This window comes from Protopterus annectens, chromosome 7.part0 (assembly GCF_019279795.1).
Source record: "Protopterus annectens isolate FY-2018-M chromosome 7.part0, PAN1.0, whole genome shotgun sequence".
NCBI lineage: Eukaryota > Metazoa > Chordata > Ceratodontiformes > Protopteridae > Protopterus > Protopterus annectens.
The window spans coordinates 325,921,213-325,941,644 of record NC_056739.1 but is presented as its reverse complement, the minus strand read 5'-3'; the positions used below and the strand labels follow the sequence as shown (position 1 = coordinate 325,941,644).

At 39.2% G+C, this 20,432-nt stretch overlaps 1 protein-coding gene across 2 annotated transcripts in view; it reads left to right on the top strand.

The window, feature by feature from the left end:
- The first annotated feature begins 9,679 nt into the window (after nt 1–9,679).
- ATXN7L2 (ataxin 7 like 2) overlaps nt 9,680–20,432 on the top strand; it is a 326,007-nt gene continuing 315,254 nt past the window's right edge. The window contains exon 1 of one of the 2 annotated variants that reach the window (XM_044076878.1): nt 9,680–9,821. In XM_044076878.1, coding sequence (XP_043932813.1) covers nt 9,692–9,821 — 130 coding nt within the window. In that variant the 5' untranslated portion in view covers nt 9,680–9,691. Of the gene's footprint in view, nt 9,822–10,174; nt 10,239–20,432 lie in introns of those variants that run through there. The other variant, XM_044076879.1, reaches the window with a different exon arrangement.

Sequence of the window (20,432 nt, the reverse complement as noted above, 5' to 3'; positions counted from 1 at the left end):
ACAAGACTTCTTCAGATGTAACAAAGAAAAAACTAGCTGCAGCATCCTTTATATCCCCCACAAGTCACTTTAATTGTTTAATAGTATGATAAATTGACAATTGGAAACACCCAGATTTATGCAAATACTCCACTTTCTGTAATGTTTACAGGTCTCTTTGCAAGCATGTCAATAGAAATTCAAATAAACAAATGAGCAAATTCACAACTAACAAATATGTTTTAAAAACATTAAAAAATGTATACTTATGTGTACATTAGGTAAAATTAAATGAATAAAAGTTTAAAAGTAGATTAAAAAAAAGTTAAATAAAAGAAGCCTGAAAAAAAGAAAAACACGTAAGTATTGTGGTGACCAGCTTAAAATCTCAATGTTAAATAAAAGATAAATGAGCCCTATCTCAACATAACATATATATATATATATATATATATATATATATATATATATATATATATACACATATATATATATATACTTATAAATATGCATAAAATGTTTAAGTACAAAGGTATTTATGAGTATATATAAAGAAAGTGTATTCAAGGGACCTGAAAAATGTATTTAGCAGAAATGTAAAAAAGTATGCATAAAGTGTGTAGTGCATCGTGTAAACAGAGAAGTGTTCCCAAAATAAAATGGGACTCCTTACAATTTAGCTGCCCTCATTTTCAAGATGGGGGCAATAGAGATGTGTTCGTTCAAACCAGGAGGCCTATTCGCTTCCAGTAGTAACTGCCAAAATACTTCTCTAACCTCTATTCTGGTCTCACAGGGACCCCCCCCCAACATCTTGGTGTACCATCTCTATTACAAAAAAGACCCATTTGGCCTTTGGACATGCAAGTGTATGTTTATAGATGGTGTTATTGCACTTATGTGTTCTGATGGCATTCAGATGTTCGTAAATTCTTTTCAATTTACGTGTAGTTTTTCCAATGTAGAATGCACCACATTCTTTGCACAGGGCTAAATAAATCAAACCTTCACTATTACAATTGGAAAAACTACTACTTTTAACAAAAATAGTCCCTCTCTATTATGTACACTGAATCCTGCTTCAGGATGTAAGAGCATTGGGCACAACGTCCACACTTGTATGTTCCTGGTTTTCTTCCACACAACAACTTGTGGTCTTTCTCCAATAACTCCTTAAGATTTTTTCCTTTTTTGTAAGTAAATTTTAATGGGTTCTTAAATAGTACCTCCAGTTCAGAATAACAACTAAACCTGTCCCAGTGTTGTGCAATGATGTTTCTATCCCTTGGTGTGTTCTGATTGTAAAACATAACATAATTACCCCCAAAGGTTCCTTTCTTATCTAAATCTGAATGGCTTGGATTTTCATTGTTAGCATTATCCTTGTTGGCTAGCAAGCTAACCTGCCCCATGTGCCCTTCCAACTTATCACGTTCCAAAGTGTCACTTCCCAAAATGGGGGCAAATTTAGAATTTGTACCAGCTCTCACCTCAGCCATAACATCCTCTATTAAATCCCTAGGGTATTTCCATTTTGGGAAGTGACACTTTGGAATGTGATAACGTGTGGACGAAAATGCCTTGTGAATATTTGCGTTTATGTACTAAATAAACTGCGGGTGCTTCCACTTCATATTGTGTTTCATGCTTTGGGTTTGACCAGCTCTACTTGGTACCCTTGTGTGCTGCATATGTTTCATAATAAGAGGAAATGAAACATTTTATAATCTGAGAGGCATAATGTTTAATTTTCAGAAAGGGTTATGTGATTTGTGAACATTATGCATGTCCAAATTGCTCCTTAGGAGTGTAATGGGCAGGAACTTCCAAGAAAGCTACACACTGATCAGCAGCTTAATTTCAGGTCTTCCATTGTGAAAAAAGTAAATGAGAGATAGGGACTAGTAATTCTACCAGCTTTAGTAAACTTTAGTTACTGGCTAGTAAGTACACTGCCTGTATGCCAGCAAAGAGGAAACTTATAGAGCCTGAAAGACAAGCAACTAGAAAAGGTAAAGAGAAAACACAGACTAGGAAGAATCCTGCTGCCATTTAGGAAAAATCAGTTCAAGCTCCAGCTCTGGTGCAAGAGATGGCTTCCAGTAATTTAGAGGACAAAATAAATTAAATGTACTCAGAGCTGATCAAAATAAATGAAACACTGGAGAAGTATATCAACTCAGATAACAAAAGGATGGGAAAAATGAAAGTAGTTTTAAGCAGCTATTCAAAAAAACGGTGCCAACCAGGTGTAACACAGAAATACGAATCCAAGTACAAATACACCTCACAGCCAAAGTCCTCCAAAACACAGAACACAGTTTATTCACAAAATAACAAAATGGTTAAGCGCTTTCATCAGTTGACTTCATCAGAACCATGGTTCTGATGAAGTCAACTGATGAAAGCGCTTAACCATTTTGTTATTTTGTGAATAAACTGTGTTCTGTGTTTTGGAGGACTTTGGCTGTGAGGTGTATTTGTACTTGGATTCGTTTAAGCAGCTATTCAAATGAACTGATAAAACTGCCCAAATCAGAGATCGAAATGAAGAAGAGAATGGCTGAGTATGACACTTCTCAAGCAGAACTACTTCAAAAAATGGTAAAGTTAGAAGACAGAACATGGAAAGCCTGAGATTTTCTGCTGTACCAGAGAAACTGGAAGGAACAGATTGTATTACTTTTGTGAAAGTACAAATAAGCAGACAGACTGGCTGGTAGTCCACAGCGGGATTTGTTAACTGAAGGGCACTTTAAGTGTATTCCCCAAACCTGGCCATGAGAAAGGAACCAAGACCTGTATTAGTAAAGATGCAATCATTCCAGTAGAAAGAGTTTATCCTGACAAAACTGTGGAAAAAGGGAAAAGTATTAAAACTGAAGACAGTAGATCATCTGTGGAAAATTATTATTTACTCTACACCAGGCAGAAGAGAAGCAAATTTATCCCAGCGATCAGTCCAGAGGCAGGTGTGAAATTCAAGTTTCTGTATACAGCTGTCATCAGAATAGGAGGATCAAAGACATTTTTTGATGCAGAACAGGTTAAGGAGGAAATACAGAAGTTTGCCCAACAAAATGTAAGTCAAACAGAAGGGGATTCTGCTTCTCATTTTTCTAACAATAAAGCTCATAGACTTTGCCAGTGAAATATTTTCCAATAGTTCAAATTAAAATGATCGAGACAGAAAAAAGCATAGGAGTTGACCAGAAGAATGGAGAGTATCTTGGACTTGAACCACAGCCTGGTGTTTGGAGATGAAGATGTAAAGGAAGAATATCCAGAATATTGAAACTAGTCAATACCTTTGAGATTATAAAGCATTAATCACATTTGTGAACAACGGCTTTATAAGAAAAAGGGCTAAAAAAGATTGGACTTTTGTTGACCTTTTTAAACTTGTGAGTGGACTGAAAAGCATATACCGCACTTTGTGTCATTAATGTTTAGAAGGACACTTAAAAGCAAACAAAAGTAACTGTAAGTAAAACAATTTTTGTTTTTATTAGTATTCATATAAAACATTTTATGACATAAATTGCACGTTATATAGTAAAGCAGATTTGTGCAGTATGTTGCCAGGGGTATCTAAAATGAGGCAGTGGTGTAAATATTTTCCTTGTTTGGTGTATGTGATAAAGATAATAAAGTAAACTAGCATGCTTTTGGTTTACAAATATAGGCATAATGTAAAAAGATAAGAAAGATCGGATGAAAGCATGTTTAATGTACTGTAATGTTTGGCTATTGGGATGGGGTGTAAAATGCAGTGATTATAATATATGTAGAGTTCAGATGTTTTCTCTTACTTTCACACAGGTAAATGTCTGGATTAATGCCCTTTGCTTAATCTTAAAACTTTTTTTGTGTAAGCATGTGGGTTTGAAAAATAAGAAAGATGGTGAATGCATTCTTTTTCCTTTAGCAAATGTTCAGTGTGAGTTGAGAAGGCTGTAGCTGAAGGCAGTTATACATTCTGTTTTCATGGACAGCCAAGCTGATTACATGTGTAGGCAATACATCTTGAGAGTTCTGAACACTCTTTGGTGAGAGAAATGTAAAGTTAAAAACGTACACGTGCAAGCAGCTCAATAAGAAATAAAGTTTGAAATTACTGGAAATAAATAAGACAGAGCTTCCCAAGCAGTCTGAATACTTAAATTCATTTACTAGAACAGAGTGTAATTTGGTTGTATTTAAATACAGCCAGTGCACTTTATTTTAAAGCTAAAAGTTAATGTTTTCTGAAAGTATACAAGCTGTTTTCACCTCCGAAAGGGGACTAGAGAAAAGAAAACAAAGACAGTAATTAGTGTTAAGTGGAAGCACAGGCTCTAACATGCACTTTAGCATGAATAATCTTAATTTTAGGTCAGGTAATGTATGTGGGGGCAGCTGCTGATTTGGGAAAGTTGTTCCTATCAGAAAGGTTAAATTTCATTGTTTGAGGATGTACATTATTGTGTGGGTTTAAGTTAATATGTTATGGAGGTGTTCTAGATGTGTTTTTTAGAGTTTTTATTAAAAGAAAAAAGTCTTGAAAATACAACATAAGTTCAAATGGAGATGACAAGAACACTATTTAAAAGATTAACCTGCTCAACATTAGTGGGCTCACGTAACACAAAAGTTGGAAATAAACATTTTTAAAAACAGTCATATATAATATGTGGGAAAAAAAGTGTCATCATAATTACTGACCTAAGCGAAACAACTCTATATCCAAAAAGGCCAATGAGACAAGCTACAACTAATGATTCTGATAACTTTCTTGAAAAAAGAAATCATAGTATTGACTTTCTGTCTTTTGCCATTAGTGACAAGGTAAAAAGTGTTGGTTTGGATCTTCATATTACATTTGACATAGTGTTTTGAAAGTAACGTACATAGAAAGAACATGTTTGCCAGGAATTATATGCATTACAATAGTCAGCATCCTCAGTTTATGAAGTGAAGTATAATTAAAGGACAAGTAATAAGATTGAGTAGATTAGTAACTAATGATATGACTTTTTTGGTGAAATTGAGACTTTGCTTCAGTTTTTTTGTCAGTAGAGGGTATGAGCTAAGTCGACTGGATCAAATTGTTGAAGAAGTTAAAAATTGTAGCGCTACTACATTTTCACAAGTTCTTAGTAGTAGTTTTAGTATCAAAGATAAAAGATAACAAAATATTAATATGACAGACAATGATTATTTTTGAGAGCTTTTTCTGTGCCAGTACTTAAAAATAATTGAAGCTAACAATGATTTGGCTGAAATGATTGGGTCAGTCCCAACATTTAACTGAAATAAAGATACTAATTTAAAGGCAATTTTAGAGGGATGAGACGTTGATATTGATTGACATAGATTTGGCACTATGGGTACTTACCAGTGTTTTAATTGTAAATATTGAAAACTTATTAACAAAGGAAATTCAGTTTGTTTAAAACACAGAGTAATTGATTCCACAAGTCAGTATGACTATAGATATGCAATGATAGTTTATTTAGCAACATACTGCAGTTGCGAGAGCTTCTCTGTGGGTAAAACCATCAGAATGCTCTTGCAGAGAATTTATGAACATAGTTCTGCTATTAAAAATAAGGATCATATTAATGCTTTGGCAAATCATGCATCAATTTGCTTAAATTTTAAGAAGTTTATATTTTTGCTTTGGATGCTGTAGATCGGCGTTTGTTTATAGATAATTTTAATAATGCACTTGAATGCAAGGAAGTAAGATGGCAGATAGCATTGGCATGGTGTAATAGACATCAAATGTATATGTAAAACATTAAAACTGTAATTAATTATATTTAGCTTTTTTATAAAATTTTATCAATTTATTTTTAGGTTTTTATTACACTATTTGTTGGAATCACGATGATTTTTGTGTGTGAACACCTTGTATTCTTTATTGAATAATGAAGTTGTCTGTGAGTTAAATTACTTATCTGGGTATATACAAGAATTGATTTTATAATCATTTTGTTCTACAAGAGTTCTTCTACTATTTAATAAAGAATGAAAGCTCTAAACTTTCAACTAAACACTTTGTCCCGCTGGCCTTTTTTTTTTTTTTTATTTGTAGGGTCGTTTTGCTTGGTTATTAGTCTTGGTTTGCTCTTACTATCATTTCCGCTTTTGGTTACATAGTGGCTGCACTATCCATAGTATTTTGGAATGTAAATGCTCTCATAGGTATAGATAAAAAGTTTAAGAGTATTGAATTGTATTAGGAAATGGACAGTGCAAATAGCAATGCTGCAGGAGACACATTTGGAAAAAAAATGAACACATGAATTTGATTAAAAAAGGATTTAAGGATGGATATTCAGCAGAATATCATGGACAAAGGAAAAGGGGAGTAATTACACTAATTGCTAGAGGAGCTCCTATAGTGAGAGAAGATGGAAACATGATAATAATTATAGATTTGTGGTAATAAGGGGCTACTGGCAAGGAAGGGAGATTATGCTGACATGTATTTATATTCTACCCAAAACTGTTATTATGGAGCTTAAGAACATTTTGGGATAATATCTGGGGATTTGAAGTGTGGGGGCATGGTTGCCATGGTTTCTGTGACTGTAAGAAAAAAGTCATCCAATAGGTTTAGGTGCTAGGGAACAAGTCTGATTGACTAAGTAACTAGTAGAGTACAGCAGGCTCTAATCCTGGATCCACTACTCTTCAGCATGTTCATTTGAGACAAACCTAATCAAATATAGCACAGAATCACGCTCTTCTTCATCGCTGACACAAAGTTGTAGATACCAGGAAAGGGTTGGGGGAGTCTAAGGAAAAATTCTGAAAGGCTGACCAAAGTGGGCTGGAAGATGAGTGTTGAGATCCAGTGAAGACAAGTACAAAATACTGCATTTGCGCCACAGCAATCCTGGTGTGAAGTGTCAGATGGCACAAATTACATGTAATGCAATTAATTTTGTAATACCATGATCCTTTTTTGGAAGGATGACAAAGTTTTAAGTTTTTTTTATCTATAATTGCACATATAATAAGCAGAGAACACAACTTACAACTAGCCAAAGCTTTAGGGCCAAAGGAATACCACAGAAAACCAGAACGAAGTTCATTTTTGATAAAGATCCACTGGAGCTCCCCGTCTCCTCAGCAGCATAATGCTCATGTATCCCAACTTCATGGATAATGCAGAGGGGCTACAATGGCATTGCATAAAACCAGAGTCTGATACCACCATCTATTACACGCATACACAAACATTACATGCCTGAAAGGCAGACATAGATAAAGGGATAGCCACACAATCTTTAAGGAGATGTTACATATTCCATAACACTTCAGTACAGTAAACAGATGGGCAAGGGGCACATGACAAACACACATGGGTGCTGATCCAAAGCATCCTTTTGAAAGGAAAACATTTAAAAAAAGCAATACGATTAACAAAAGTGGAAGATGGAATTAAGAGCAAAGTCATTGATTTAGAAACAAAAATGACAGAAAAATAAGACATAATGCTTAGGTGGGTAGCAAAGTCACTGATTTAGAAACAGAATGACAGAAAAATAAGAAATAATGCTTAGGTGGGTAGTGTGGTGTGGAAAGGGGGCTTGACATAGATGGCCAAATAAGGAAAACTGCAACTACTTAACAGGTTATTGTACAATAACTGGACTTATTGTACTGCAGAAAAATGTCCATCATCTTGGATTTGCATGTAGCATGTACCCCAAAAAGAAAACTAACTCTGATTAAGAGGTGTGTGGCAATATAATCCAATATCAAAATAAAAAAAAGTATTTTGCACAAACATGTAAATTTTCATACTCTTTCACAAATATTGGCTATGTTTATCACTTAACAATTAAAAACTGTTTCAATTTGTGTCATTACTTCATTGTTTTCCCTTGTTAGTCTTCAATTAGAACATCACTGCTTTGAGCTTTATAGGCTGTACCAGATTTGCAGCAGAAACAGACGTATACCCATTTCCATGTGTTATCTTTATCTTTTCTGCAGCTTTCTTTCTCCACTTGGTCTCACTTACATTACATGATTTCTAATCTATCCACAGTTCTCCTTACTTAACTGTGCGTAAAAAAAATGCTATATTGTGAAGTATCTCTAATTCTTTTGTTAGCAAAGCACTGCCGGACTCTTCTTTTCATGTACAGATCTTCTTCTTCTTTCGGCTTTTCCCAGTTAGGGGTCACCACAGCGGATCACCGTCCGCTCATGATTGGCAGTGGAGTTTTACAGTGTTGAGTTGCCAGCCCGACGCCCAATCTTCCACAGAAGGCACACACTCACACCTAGGGCCAATTTAGGGTGTCCAATCCATCTACAGCATGTCTTTGGGATGTGGGAGGAAACCCACGCGACCACAGGGAGGACATGCAGACTCCGCACAGAAGGCACCCCAGCCGAGGATCGAACCGGAGAACCTCTTGCTGTGAGGCGGCAATGCTAACCACTGCACAGAGCTGCATTTTCCTGCTCAGTACCAGCACTAACAGACCTTATCTGTGAGAAGTGTGCAAATGTAGTATCATTTTATCTCAAGGTTGGTAGTACAATAGTTTACTACTCGGTGCCTGTGCTTCTACCTGAACACATACAAAAAAGTAGAAATGGTGAACAACAGTCTTGCTCCACTAGCATGGCTTAGTGCCATTTCCACTTCTACCTAAATTAGTACACACTTGCAAACTCTTCACAATCACTGGTTAGAGTTCTCTTTTTAACCAATAAGTAAACTTGGTGGAGATAATCCTTCTGTGGTCTCTTTGTGTTATCTTCATCAAAACTAACTTATCTCGCTGATACATGTGCAGTGCACATTAGCATTCTGTGTTTTTATGCTACCAAAAAAAAAAAAACACACAGAAGGAATAAGTAAGTTAACCTCCCCACCCCAAAAAGCTCCTTTCAATAATTTGAGTGCCCTTGACATGAATGTGCTGAAGACAATATTTCAACATCATAACTCCTCATCATGACTCTTTAGTTGCCCAGATTTGTGCCTCATATTTTGGTCTGTTCTTCATAAAATGTGCGCTTATCTGGCAAATCACTAAAGACTGAAGTCACTTAACAATGACATACGTTTCAGACTTCATACCGGTTAACGCAAATCTTGTTTTTCGGGCAACTTATAAGAGCCAAATCTAAAATCAGTCCTTATTTTGGGCCTTTGTCTACGCATTATTGTACGCTGAATCTAGAGTTCTTGCACCAAGAAATAGAGGTTTGTTCCTTATCATGTTTAAATGCACAGAAAAAAACACCCATGTGTGTTCAAGTAAAGCAGTTTACTACCCACATGTTTTTTCTGATGCAAGGGCAACCTACACAGTGATACTAAGTTACAAGGAATATTCCATAACAAGATAAACCACTCAAGGTTTATCCAAACGGGGCACTCTGATGCGATGCATCTTTGTAACCAAAGGGCTGAGTTCAGCTATGTAAAATCGTACAAACAACTAATTCAGAACGAAATCATTCTTTATAAACTAGCGTGTTGACAGTCATCCTTAAATTAGGGAGGTCTGTTTCTAACACCAGTGTTAAACCCAACTCAACTTAAACACAAAGGCATTTCATGTTGGAGCTACTCTATTTAGACCACCTCATTCAGGAACTCACCTGGAACTACGACCCCCAGAAACCCTGAATAATGAGTACGAACGAAACTACTGCGCGCGCGCAGTGACGTTAGGAGCGTGCTCGCGCGGAGATGATGGCGGTGCGTGAACGCGCGGGGGCAGTAATGGCCGCACTGGATCGGCGGGTTCCGAATCTCGACGAATTCGCGGGGCAAAGCTGGAGCTCATGGGTCGAGAGGGCCGAAGGGCCGCTATCGGAAGGTGAGTGAGTACGCTGATGGTCTATAGGCCAAGACCCAACCCGAGAAAGCCAGCACGAAACCTACAGTTGTCAAAAAAGGAACCTCGCCGCTCCTGTTGCCCCCAAACAAAGGCGCCGCGCGGTCCTAGAGTCCGTCGTCAGGCAGCAGCGCGGCTTTCCGCTGGGTCCTAGAGCCTGGAATTGCAGTTCAGTACATTTTAAGAATGAAGTCCAGGAGTATCAGGGTCTAAGGGGCAACTGAAAATATGGAAATTGGGTGGGCGGGGGCAGGAGGAAGTGGGCGGGGGCAGGAGGGAGGGGTTTGCAATGGGCGGGGCTGTGGTGGAACATAGTAGTGGATGTGATGTCTTTTGGGAGGTGTGATGATGACCGGAGAAGGCGAAGTGTTGTGTAAAGCATGGGTGTGGGCGTTTATGGTACTTGGACTCATGTTGACTTACTTATTTTCTGTTTCGTTTCGTAGTAAAATTATTGTTATTCTTGAGTCCACCTAAAGAATAGGGGGAACAGCTGATGTGAGAGCTGTGAGAATCGAACGGGAGGTCAGGACAGCTCTAGCTCACATTTGACTTGGAGCAGAACATCGTGCCTTGTTCCGATAACTGCGTGGGTGGTATTTATCACCAGCCCATTCATTACCAACACTTCTCTTGTGACTTTGCACACAGCATAATTACTGATTGACACTGAGTGATGGGCATCTTGAACGAATGTGGCAGTCTTTCGCCTTGTAGGGTTTGTTGGATCCCACATAAGCATGGTTTCAGACCAGCAGTTTGCAGGTGCCCCTCCCTTGTCTTCATAGACTGGAAGAGGAAAAAGGATCTGAAAGTCCCTTTAATCTTTGTGTGTGTTGTCTCGTAGTAGTGAGTGTTCCGATCCTTAAACCTGTAAGAGCATACAACCAAAGGGCCACCAGTATACGTCGTGCATGTAAATGCCTTCTGTTCGCTGAGGATGGTTGAAGCGTATTTTCGAACTTTTTCTGAATGTTCAGTTTACACTACAAAATGCAGTTTAATGCACAGGGCACGATGCTATTCTGTCTAGTTATTCTGTGTTCAGTTTGGTCCCAAAATGAATTTCAGGTCTTTCTCCAGTGTTGTCGAACATGTGATTTCCTACTAAACTATTAGACGTGGGCCTAAGCATTGGTGTATTATTAACAAAATAACCAGTTAAAGAACTGTTCCTTCCCTACAAGCACCTACCTTGCCGTTCCCCCACCTCCCCATTCTTGTCCATTTGTCCCTGCAGTTACAGTCTGCTTGTTGTTTTTGATGTCAGCATTGTTAGTGAAAAAATGCTTATATACATACATCTGACCTTATTCTCCTTCACTTAATTTGCCACTTACAACTTGCATTACCAGATACTGTTTTCAGCAGACTGATTAGTTCCACAGTCACTATAAACATGGAGCAGTCATTGTAAACATGGAGCATGTCAGAATCACAGTCCCTGTCTTATTTTCTTGGAAATATGTACAGTTGTATTTACTTATAAAATTTCTATTTTTTATAAGAAAATAAGAGTTTCACCATCGTTTTTTGCTTGTCTCTCTGATATCTTTGGCAAATTTACGCTTCAAGCAAAACTAGTCCTCCAGATTTGAGGACAGTACTCTTAATATTTAAGTAATATCTGCAGTAGCACAAGCATCTCAAATTCTTGGTCCACTTCCAATCACTATATGAATATTTTTACATGAACATTTTGTATTTTTTTGCAAGATTCATTAACCCCACATCGTTTTAATCATTGTTCCTGCTCTATTAATGTTTCAAACTTCTGGGTGCCAGTTTGACACCAGTAATTTAACCATCATCTCCTTATTTCCCATATTTGCCTTTGAACCCTGTGTGAGCACACATAGCAGTTATAGATACCTAACTTTCATTCTGTAGCTGAACTCTTTTCCTGTAGGTAGGTTGTTTTGTCCAGGTGTGCCAATGCCAAAAACATAGACTCTCTGCTGTGAAGTAGCTTATATACTCTTGTTTCTTAAATTTTGGACCACATGCCAAGATACTGGATTGGCTCTTTTCCAAATGATAAGCCTGACGTTAGCTACAAACAAAAAAAAATGCTGTTTTCTTACTTCTAATTCCCTTGCTGAACTTAAAATTTGTGGTTTTGGTGCTTGACATTCTCATAGGTTCATAGGAAGTTACAAGGCTATTGGCCCTGAGGCCCTTACAAGCCTAGCCAAGAATTTAGCCCATGTTCCAAGGAGTCAGCACCCTATGCCACTGTCCAGCAGGGACACAGGTGGAGTCCCAGGGGTGTATTTTCTGATCCCCATCTAGTTATCCAGGTTCATAGGTAGGTACTAAGCTGTTGGCCCTTGGGCCTATATAAGCCTAGCCAAAAAAGCTACCCTGGCTTTCGCCACCAAAGAAGATTATTTTCCTGTGCCCCTGTCGAGCAGAGCCATAGAAGTGATCCCTGGGGTGAATTTCCTATTTCCCATCCAATCATCAAGATTTTTCTTGAAGAGTGCTAATGAGGAGCTTTGTTTGATATAGATAGGTACTTGGTTCCAGAGTATGGGAAGTCTCTGGGACAGGAATCTATCCCTCCAGCATGTTCTGTTTATTGTAGTGACAAGGTTTAGGTCCCTAGAGCATCTAGCCAGGAGAGATTGGGATTTCTTTAAGTGGAGCATGTCCAACAGCTCTGGGTTTGACATAGCTTTGTATAGAGAGAGATCGCCTCTGAGTAGGCAATATGCGACGGAGTAAAGCTGGAGGTTTTTGAGACGGTCTGCGTAGGGCATCTATTTGAGGCAGATAATCCTCTTTGTGAAGTATTTCTGTGGCCTTTCCAGTTGTTATTGATGTCTTGTGAGGTATATACCAAAAGGGGTGTTGTACTCTATAATGGGTCTAGTGAGTGATGAGTACAGGGTGCTTAAAAAGGTTTAATGTGGTACTCTGCATTACATGGAGAGGGAGTCTATTCCATAAAAGGGGAGTCTCTGGGACATAAAACTCTCCCATCAACAAGTCCTATTGATGTCGCAGACCAGGTTGAGGTCGCATGTGTGGGTTATTCGAGTGGAGCTTGACTTGTGGATATGCAGCAGTCCCATCAGGGCGGGGTCTGAGATTGCTTTGTATGCTAGACAGAGGTCACCTCTGAGGAGTCTGTTGGAGACTGAGTAGAGGGACAGGGCTTTTAGCCTATGTGTGTAGGGTAGATGTTTGAGGCCCTGGATTCTCTGGGTGAGGAACCTCTGTGGTCTCTCCAGCTGCTGCATGTGCTTTGTGAGGTACATGCCGAAAGGTGCTTTGTACTTTTTAATGAAGTCTTGTAAGGGAAGAATACAGGGATGTTATGACCACCTTGTCTCAGGATGAGATACCCTTACTAATGAGGTGGGCTATGTAGAAAACCTTCTGGACAACAGAGGCAATATGGTGGTCAAAAGTCAGTTTGCTGTCAACCTGGGTGCCCAAGTCCCTCACGACTGATTGCGTGCTAGTACCTTATTGTCAATGTGATAATTTGTGGGGACATCACTCTCCCCAAAAGGGATGCATTTTTTAATATTCAGTTTGATTCTGACACCAGTCATTTGTTTGGGTGAGACTCTCTTGGAGGATGTCCGCAGCACTAGGGGAATTGATGACCGCACCCAGCTTGCAGTCATCTGCAGACTTGGTCAGCCATAGCCCACTAGATTTGGCCTGCACCTGCGTGGATATCCTACAGTGGAGCTGTTTTATGTACTAGCTAGGATGTTCAGTAGTGGTGCTTCTTACAACTTCTGATTTCTTTTCAGTAACACAGTCCAACTTAGTCTTTCATATCTAGCAATTTGCCCTGAGTATTGTTTCCTGCAGGCATCATTTCATGCCGCTTTTCAGTTAACTTAGTTTGCCAATAAGTATCTTCAGTTATTCAGCCTTGCAGGCAACACTTTAAATTGTACATGTCTACGTTACTCCCTGCAAGGCCCAGAATATACGCTCCAGCAGACCTCCAGTTCTGAACTCCTTTTCCCTGATTTTTAAGGCTCCACACTGTTCGGTAAAGGGTCTTCTTCTATCATTATATCCCTGTAACAGTCATTTGCTGTCTGCTGTTATCCAGTGTTATTTCTAGCTTCCAACATGGGATTTAAATAGATTATTTGGCAGAGCTAAAACTTATCAGCACTGCTGTTTGGCCATTATTTATTTGTTTATTTTTATTTATTTATTTTTTTTTGTCAATTAATGGTTGAGGTGCCTGTAGGTGGAGTGTGTGGTCTGGTGTTTATGGATCATTTGTTTCAGTGTCTTTAATGCATAGTTAGGTAAGTAGAAATAATAGTTTGTAGATAAGATGGTGTAAAGTAGCCGTTAGTGTGTAGTGAAGTGTTTGAAAAATGTGGTTTGTATGGTAGCTGGAATTGAGTTCATAATTTTGCAACATATCCTTGGTGTAAAGGTCCCCATTATAATTGCTTGGTTTTTGTCTGAAAAGTAGGTTTTTTGAATTTTTGGGGTTATAATAATCCTTGAAATATATTGTAGAGTAATATTTAGCTAGTAGTAGGACATTCTTTCTGGACTGTAGTTTATGTTATGGGTTACTTTTTAAGGTGAGCTTATGACAGGATGTTGGGTTACTCTAGCCAGTTTATGTTTTTAAATCTACACAGTGATGCGTCTTGTTTTGATGATTTACTGCAAAATTGGTCATTTTGTTCTGGGTTGGGTTGGTAGTAGGTCGGTGAATACTGTTGATGCTTATAGGAGAAGGAAATAGGAAGTTATGGTAATGTAAGCTTGGGCAGTAAGCTAGTGCCTCGGTTTTTTAAAACAGTTTGTTGTTATTTATTTTTGCATGCTGGATGTGGTGGTTAGAATTTAGATGTGCGTTTCTGTTGACACTCCAGAAGTTTTGTTTGAGGTACTTGTATTATTTTAGTTGTATTGGTTAGCATTTTGGTACAGTTGCTGTAGTTACATATTCAAGATGTCAGGGCATGGGTAGTATTTGGGATTCATGATTAGTTGAGTGTGTGTTAAGTAGTTTTCAGTTCTAGTAAAGGATAGTTGAGAATTAGTTTGAAATTGATTAGAAGTGGTACCTGAGCATGTCTGTGTAGAATTATCTGCTTCTTGGATCAGCTGGCACAGAGACTGTTTGCATGATATTTACGAAGATATTAAAGAGTATGGATCCAAATGTAAAATCAGAGTGATGTCTTAAATCCATGTTATCAATGGTTCACATCATATGCTTCCCTCATCACTTACTGTTTTGCTCACTTACCAAAACTAAAATAAGTGACCAGGCCTGATAATAGTTCAAAAGTTTCTCAATCAACAGATACTTCTCCATTAACAGATACTTCTCCATTAAAATAGGAAACTCTATCAACCTTTGCTTACTTCACTTGTGGAGTTCCGGAAAGATCGGTTCGTCACCATTACTTTCTTGTTATTCATTAACCCTGTCCCTACTGAATGTTCCCATTTCCTAGTTATTGTTTTACTCTGATGACGTAGTACACATCCCACTCATCTCACACCACTATCAAGAACCAACTTCAAGAGGATATTGCCTAATTTGGAAAATGTCTATAGCAACATATAATATTATATACTAGAAAAAAGTGTGTGATTTTTGGGACTTATCAGGAGCTCTTCAAAGTACCCAAGGACTGATAACATTGAACAACAGACCCCACTAGAAACTACACAACATTTTAGATACTTAGGAATATAGCTAGACTAGCAACTTAGCTTTAGTTATTTCAGTATGATGATGAAAGTTAAAATCGGCTCACAGTTTTTGGGGGAAAATATTTCCGACTTTTTTCCTTCAAAGGAAGGAAGACTTGTGGTAAAGGGTACTTGGGCCATAACTTGAAAGTGGGCTTGCCCTCCTGGCCGTAGCCTCCAAAAAGAACCTATCCATATTGCAGACCTATGCCAACATTGGCAGATTAATTGCTTAGCACCCAAGATGGAACACTGCTGCCATTTTCTTGCCAAAGCACACTGGCTACCCATGTGTTACTAACTGTGAAACCTTTCCTTTTTTTCACAAACTGATCATTTGCCTGAAACTCAAAACTACATTATTAGGTCCCTTCCTCCCAGCATAACTTATCTTCAAACACCAGTAAAAAACTTGCACTGACCATAGTTTCCCCATTATAGGAACACAGACCTGGGAATCCCTTCCTGTCTATTTGAAAAGAGTACTCTTACGAGTCTTTAAAATGTATTCTTAAACTACTCTTTTTCAAAGATGCTACCTCTTCCTATTACAAACCAGGTGCCATAAAATGAGACTTTGTAACCCCCCATATTCCACTTCTTTTTTTTCTACTACTCTTAAAATGTGGCATTAGCCATTTACAACAATCTCTCTGTACATGGTGTTATTTTTCTCTTCTAACCCTAACACATTCTGTACAGATAAAGATTATTTTGTTGCTTTTAAGGTAAGTATTTCTTATAGGCTTACCTTTTTGTAATGGACTGTATTCTGTTATTTCTTGTATTTATGAATGTTTTTTTCCCCAGTTCACTTGGTAACTGTATTACACTGTATACTGTTATTGTTTTTAATTAATCTTTTTTTCTCTCTCTCTTTTGTGCACCTGGGCTGATACAGTAAATAGTCCACAATGATTACATTTCTAGCCCTGTTAACAAATTCATATAAAATAAATACATTACAACTGTGCTGCATCACTGCTTTAAGTACATCTCCTCTTCAGTCCGAGTCAACCAGATTGTGCTGCAAGCAATCCTCTTCTGTCTTTCTGTCTTAAGAGTTGTTTATTTGTTTGTATAGACACTTTTTTCTGCTGTACAAACATGACAAGTCCCTCTTTTATCTATTTACTTTTCATTATTTTGAATGGTTATGCCTTCATTGCCTAACTGTGTGATTCTGAGTAAGTCAGTTGACCGGACGGTGCTCCTAGGTTGAGTCTCAAAAAGGTCCACAGAAATCAGTGCTTTACCCTGGTTAACAAATATAAATTAAATAAAATATGGTGTCAGAAAAAGTCAAGTTATCTGTCTTATCTGCCTTATGTATGTAAATATATTTCAGTTGCCCACCCTTAGTTTCTGCTCTTAGCCTTAGCCAGATTTGGTCATGTTATTCCGTTTTTTATATTATTGAGCTCTAGCCTTTTATAATAGTAGCTGAAAATATGTGATGCTTTTGGTCACTGAATTTTTGTAGTTCTGCAGTCTATGGTGCCCGTAACATCTAGGTTCATAGGTGGATACTAGGCTATCTGCCCGAAGGCATTTATGAGCCTAGCCAGAATGTGTTGGCTTTCGCTGCCCCCTTAGATTAGTTCCTTGTGCGTCTGTCTAGCAGAGCCACTGAAGTGATCCCTGAGGTAAACTTTGTTTCCCATCCACTCGTCAAGGTTTCTTTTGAAGAATGTTAGCGAGGAGCTCTGCCTAATGTAGATGGGATCTTGTTCCAAAGCATGGGAAGTCTCTTGGACAGGAATCTATCCCTCCAGCACATCCTATTTATTTTTGTGATGAGGTTTATATCCCTAGAGAGCGTGGCTCGAGGGGATAAGGTTTTCTTTAGGTGGAGCATGTCCATCAATTCTGGGTTGGACATGGCCTTGTATGTCAGGCAGAGATCACCTCTGAGTAGGCGGTATGCAACCGAGTACAACTGGAGTTTCTTCAGTCGAGCTGCATAGGGCATCTGTTTGAGGCCATTGATCCTCTTGGTGAGGTACTTCTGTGGTCTTTTCTAGCTGTTGCAGGTGTCTTGTAAGGTACTTCTCAAATGGGCCATTGTACTCTAAGATGGGTCTGATGAGTGATGAGTAGAGGGGCACAATGACCTCTTTTGATCTGGATGCGAACCCTTTTGTGATTAGGTGGGCCACGTAGAAGGATTTTTCTAACCACTTTGGCAATGTGATTATCAGAGGTGAGATTACTATCTACTTGGGTTCCCAGATCCCTTGTTACGTCTTCTGTATTTAGGGGACTACCACATATGTGGTAGTTTGTGGGTACTTTGTTTTTTCCGAAGGGGATGACTATGCACTTTTTGGCATTTAGCTTGAGGCCATGATTTTGACACCAGGTATCCGTCTCAGTGAAACCCATTTGGAGGATGTCTGTGTCAGCCGGAGAGTCAGTTATAGCCCCTATTTTGCAGTCGTCTGCGAACTTGGTCAGCCATAGTTCTCCTGTGCTTGCCTGTACCTCTGAGAAGTATATGCCGAACAGGAGGGGTCCTAGGACTGAGCCGTGGGGAACACCACTTGTAACCAGTTTAGAGATGGGCTTAGCTCCTGCAACTCTCACCATGTGGGTTCTGTCCGTGAGCCAGTTGGCAACCTATGTTGTGATATAGGGGTTTATGTTCAGGCTGGTGAGCTTGTCTATAATACCAGAATGGGGAATGGTGTCGAAGGCCTTAGCGAGGTCTAGGTAGGCTGTGTGTACCACCTTCTACCAGGTTTAGGAGGCATGATCTGCCCTTAACAAAGCCAAACTGGGTAGGGTCCAGTGTTTGGAGGTTCCCAATGTCTCTGTTAATGAGTTCCTTGATGATGCGCTCCATAGCCTTGCAGACCAAGCTAGTCAGGCTTATAGGGCAATAGTTCCCAGGGTCTGTTGTGGCTCCACCTTTGTGGAGTGGAATAACCGTTGCTGTGCGCCACTCTATGGGTATGTAGCCTGTGGAGAGGCTGAGTCTGAAAGTGTGTTTAGGTGAGGGGTTAGTTCATCTTTGAGCTCATGTAGGACGCAGCCTGTGACACCATCTGGTCCCATTGATACTGTGTTTTTGGCTTTGGAGAGGGCTGTTTAACCTGAGTGTCTGTGATTTCTGGGACTCTACATTCTTCTGGTGTGGTTATGGGCCCTTTTGGGGGTGAGAGGGGGGTGAACTTTGCACTGAACCTGTCTGCCAGGATGTTGGCGGTATCGGTTGGTTCAGTGTATTTTGTGCTATTCTGCACTAACTCCAAGCAGATCTGAGCATTGCCACTTAGATTCTTGACATAGCTAAAGAATGCTTTGTGGTTATCTTTGGAGTCCTTGGGAATTTTTCTTTCAAAGCTAGCCTTGGATGATTTTATGAGGGATCGTAGTTTCTTGCTGATGCTGATCAGCGATGTCTTCCCTTCTTGGGATTTTACTCTTGTCTATACTAGTTTTCTCTTTCTATTGTATAGCTTGTTTATGGCAGGAGTCCACCAGATTTTTGTTTCCTTTTCTTGGAGGAGTGAGTCTTGGTTTTGCTTGGGATGGCACAATCCATGCATTTTTGTAGCTGCCCATAGAATGCATTAGTAAAGGATTCTGCAGCTTGGACGGTGTTATCCTTCAGCATGGGGGCTTTGAAACTTTCCACCTCGGTCTTAAGTAACGCAAAGTTTGCTTTTGAAAAGTTTTTCATGGTGGCTTTCTTGTCCGGGGTTGGAGGCGGAATATGGATATCCAAAGTGATTTGTTTATGGTCAGATCTAACCAGCGAGGGGTTGACCTCTGGTGTGGAACACCAGTCGCCCATGTTGGTGATAACCAGGTCCAATATGTTGTCACCTCTGGTGGGAGTGTTGACCAGTTGAACCAGGGCATTTGAGTTTATAAATTCTAGGAAAAGTTGGGCAAGTGAGTTAGTACTTGAGTAGTTCTCCCAGTTAATGTTTGGGTAATTGAAATCACCCAATATTAGGGTGTTTGGTAGGATCTTTATGTTTCCCAGTGTTTCCAGAAATGCGGAATGGGGGTCCTGGGACATGGTGGGTGATCTGTAGCAAGCTACAATTTGAATTGCAGTTTTGCCCATTGTTAGTTGCACGTGGATGATCTCTGAAACATCGTGCTGTTCCACTAACCTGGAGGTGTGGGTATCCTTGATGAATATGGATACGCCCTCGCCTTTTGTATTATGGTTTGGGTTCTGTGGCCGAAATGTATGGTATGAGTTGTAGCCTGGTAGTGCTGGGGTGCTCTCTGGAACCTTAAACCAGGTTTCTGTTACTGCACATATATCGATTTTCTCCATACTGAGGAGTGCCTTGAGTGCGTGCATTTTGAGGTTTAGACTTCTGGCATTGAGTAGCATTACCTTCAGTTTTTTGTTACTTGTGCTATTTATGGCGGTGGGTTTGTCTTTTGAGCCTTGCCTAAAAAAGGCACTGTGAGGTGGCAAGAGCCTTGGCAAGTATTCAAAAGACTAAGGGTGACAGGTGCAAGCCGTCTCTAGCAAAGCAGTGTGGCTTGTCACGCATGTCATCCCAGGCTGACAGACACTGGATTCCCTTTGAATGACACCAGAAACTTAGCCAGTTGTTGAAATAGAGAATTTTTTTCTTTATACCGTGGTATCATTCTTGGTGAGGGCAGGATGCTACTCAGGGTCATACCGGCCTGGGCTACGTTATTAGAGAGCTCTTCCATGTCTCTCTTCATGTAGTCCAGGGAGGTATGGCTCAGGTCATTCACCAACATGAACAATGACAGAGTCATATTTGTACTTGTTCTGGAGTGACCTTTGGCTTAAGTGTAAATGTGGCTGTTATAGTTTGTCTGTAAGTTTCACCACTGTTTATTTCGTGCTGTTTGTCTTGTAGGGCTTAATTAGTATTTTGTTTGGTT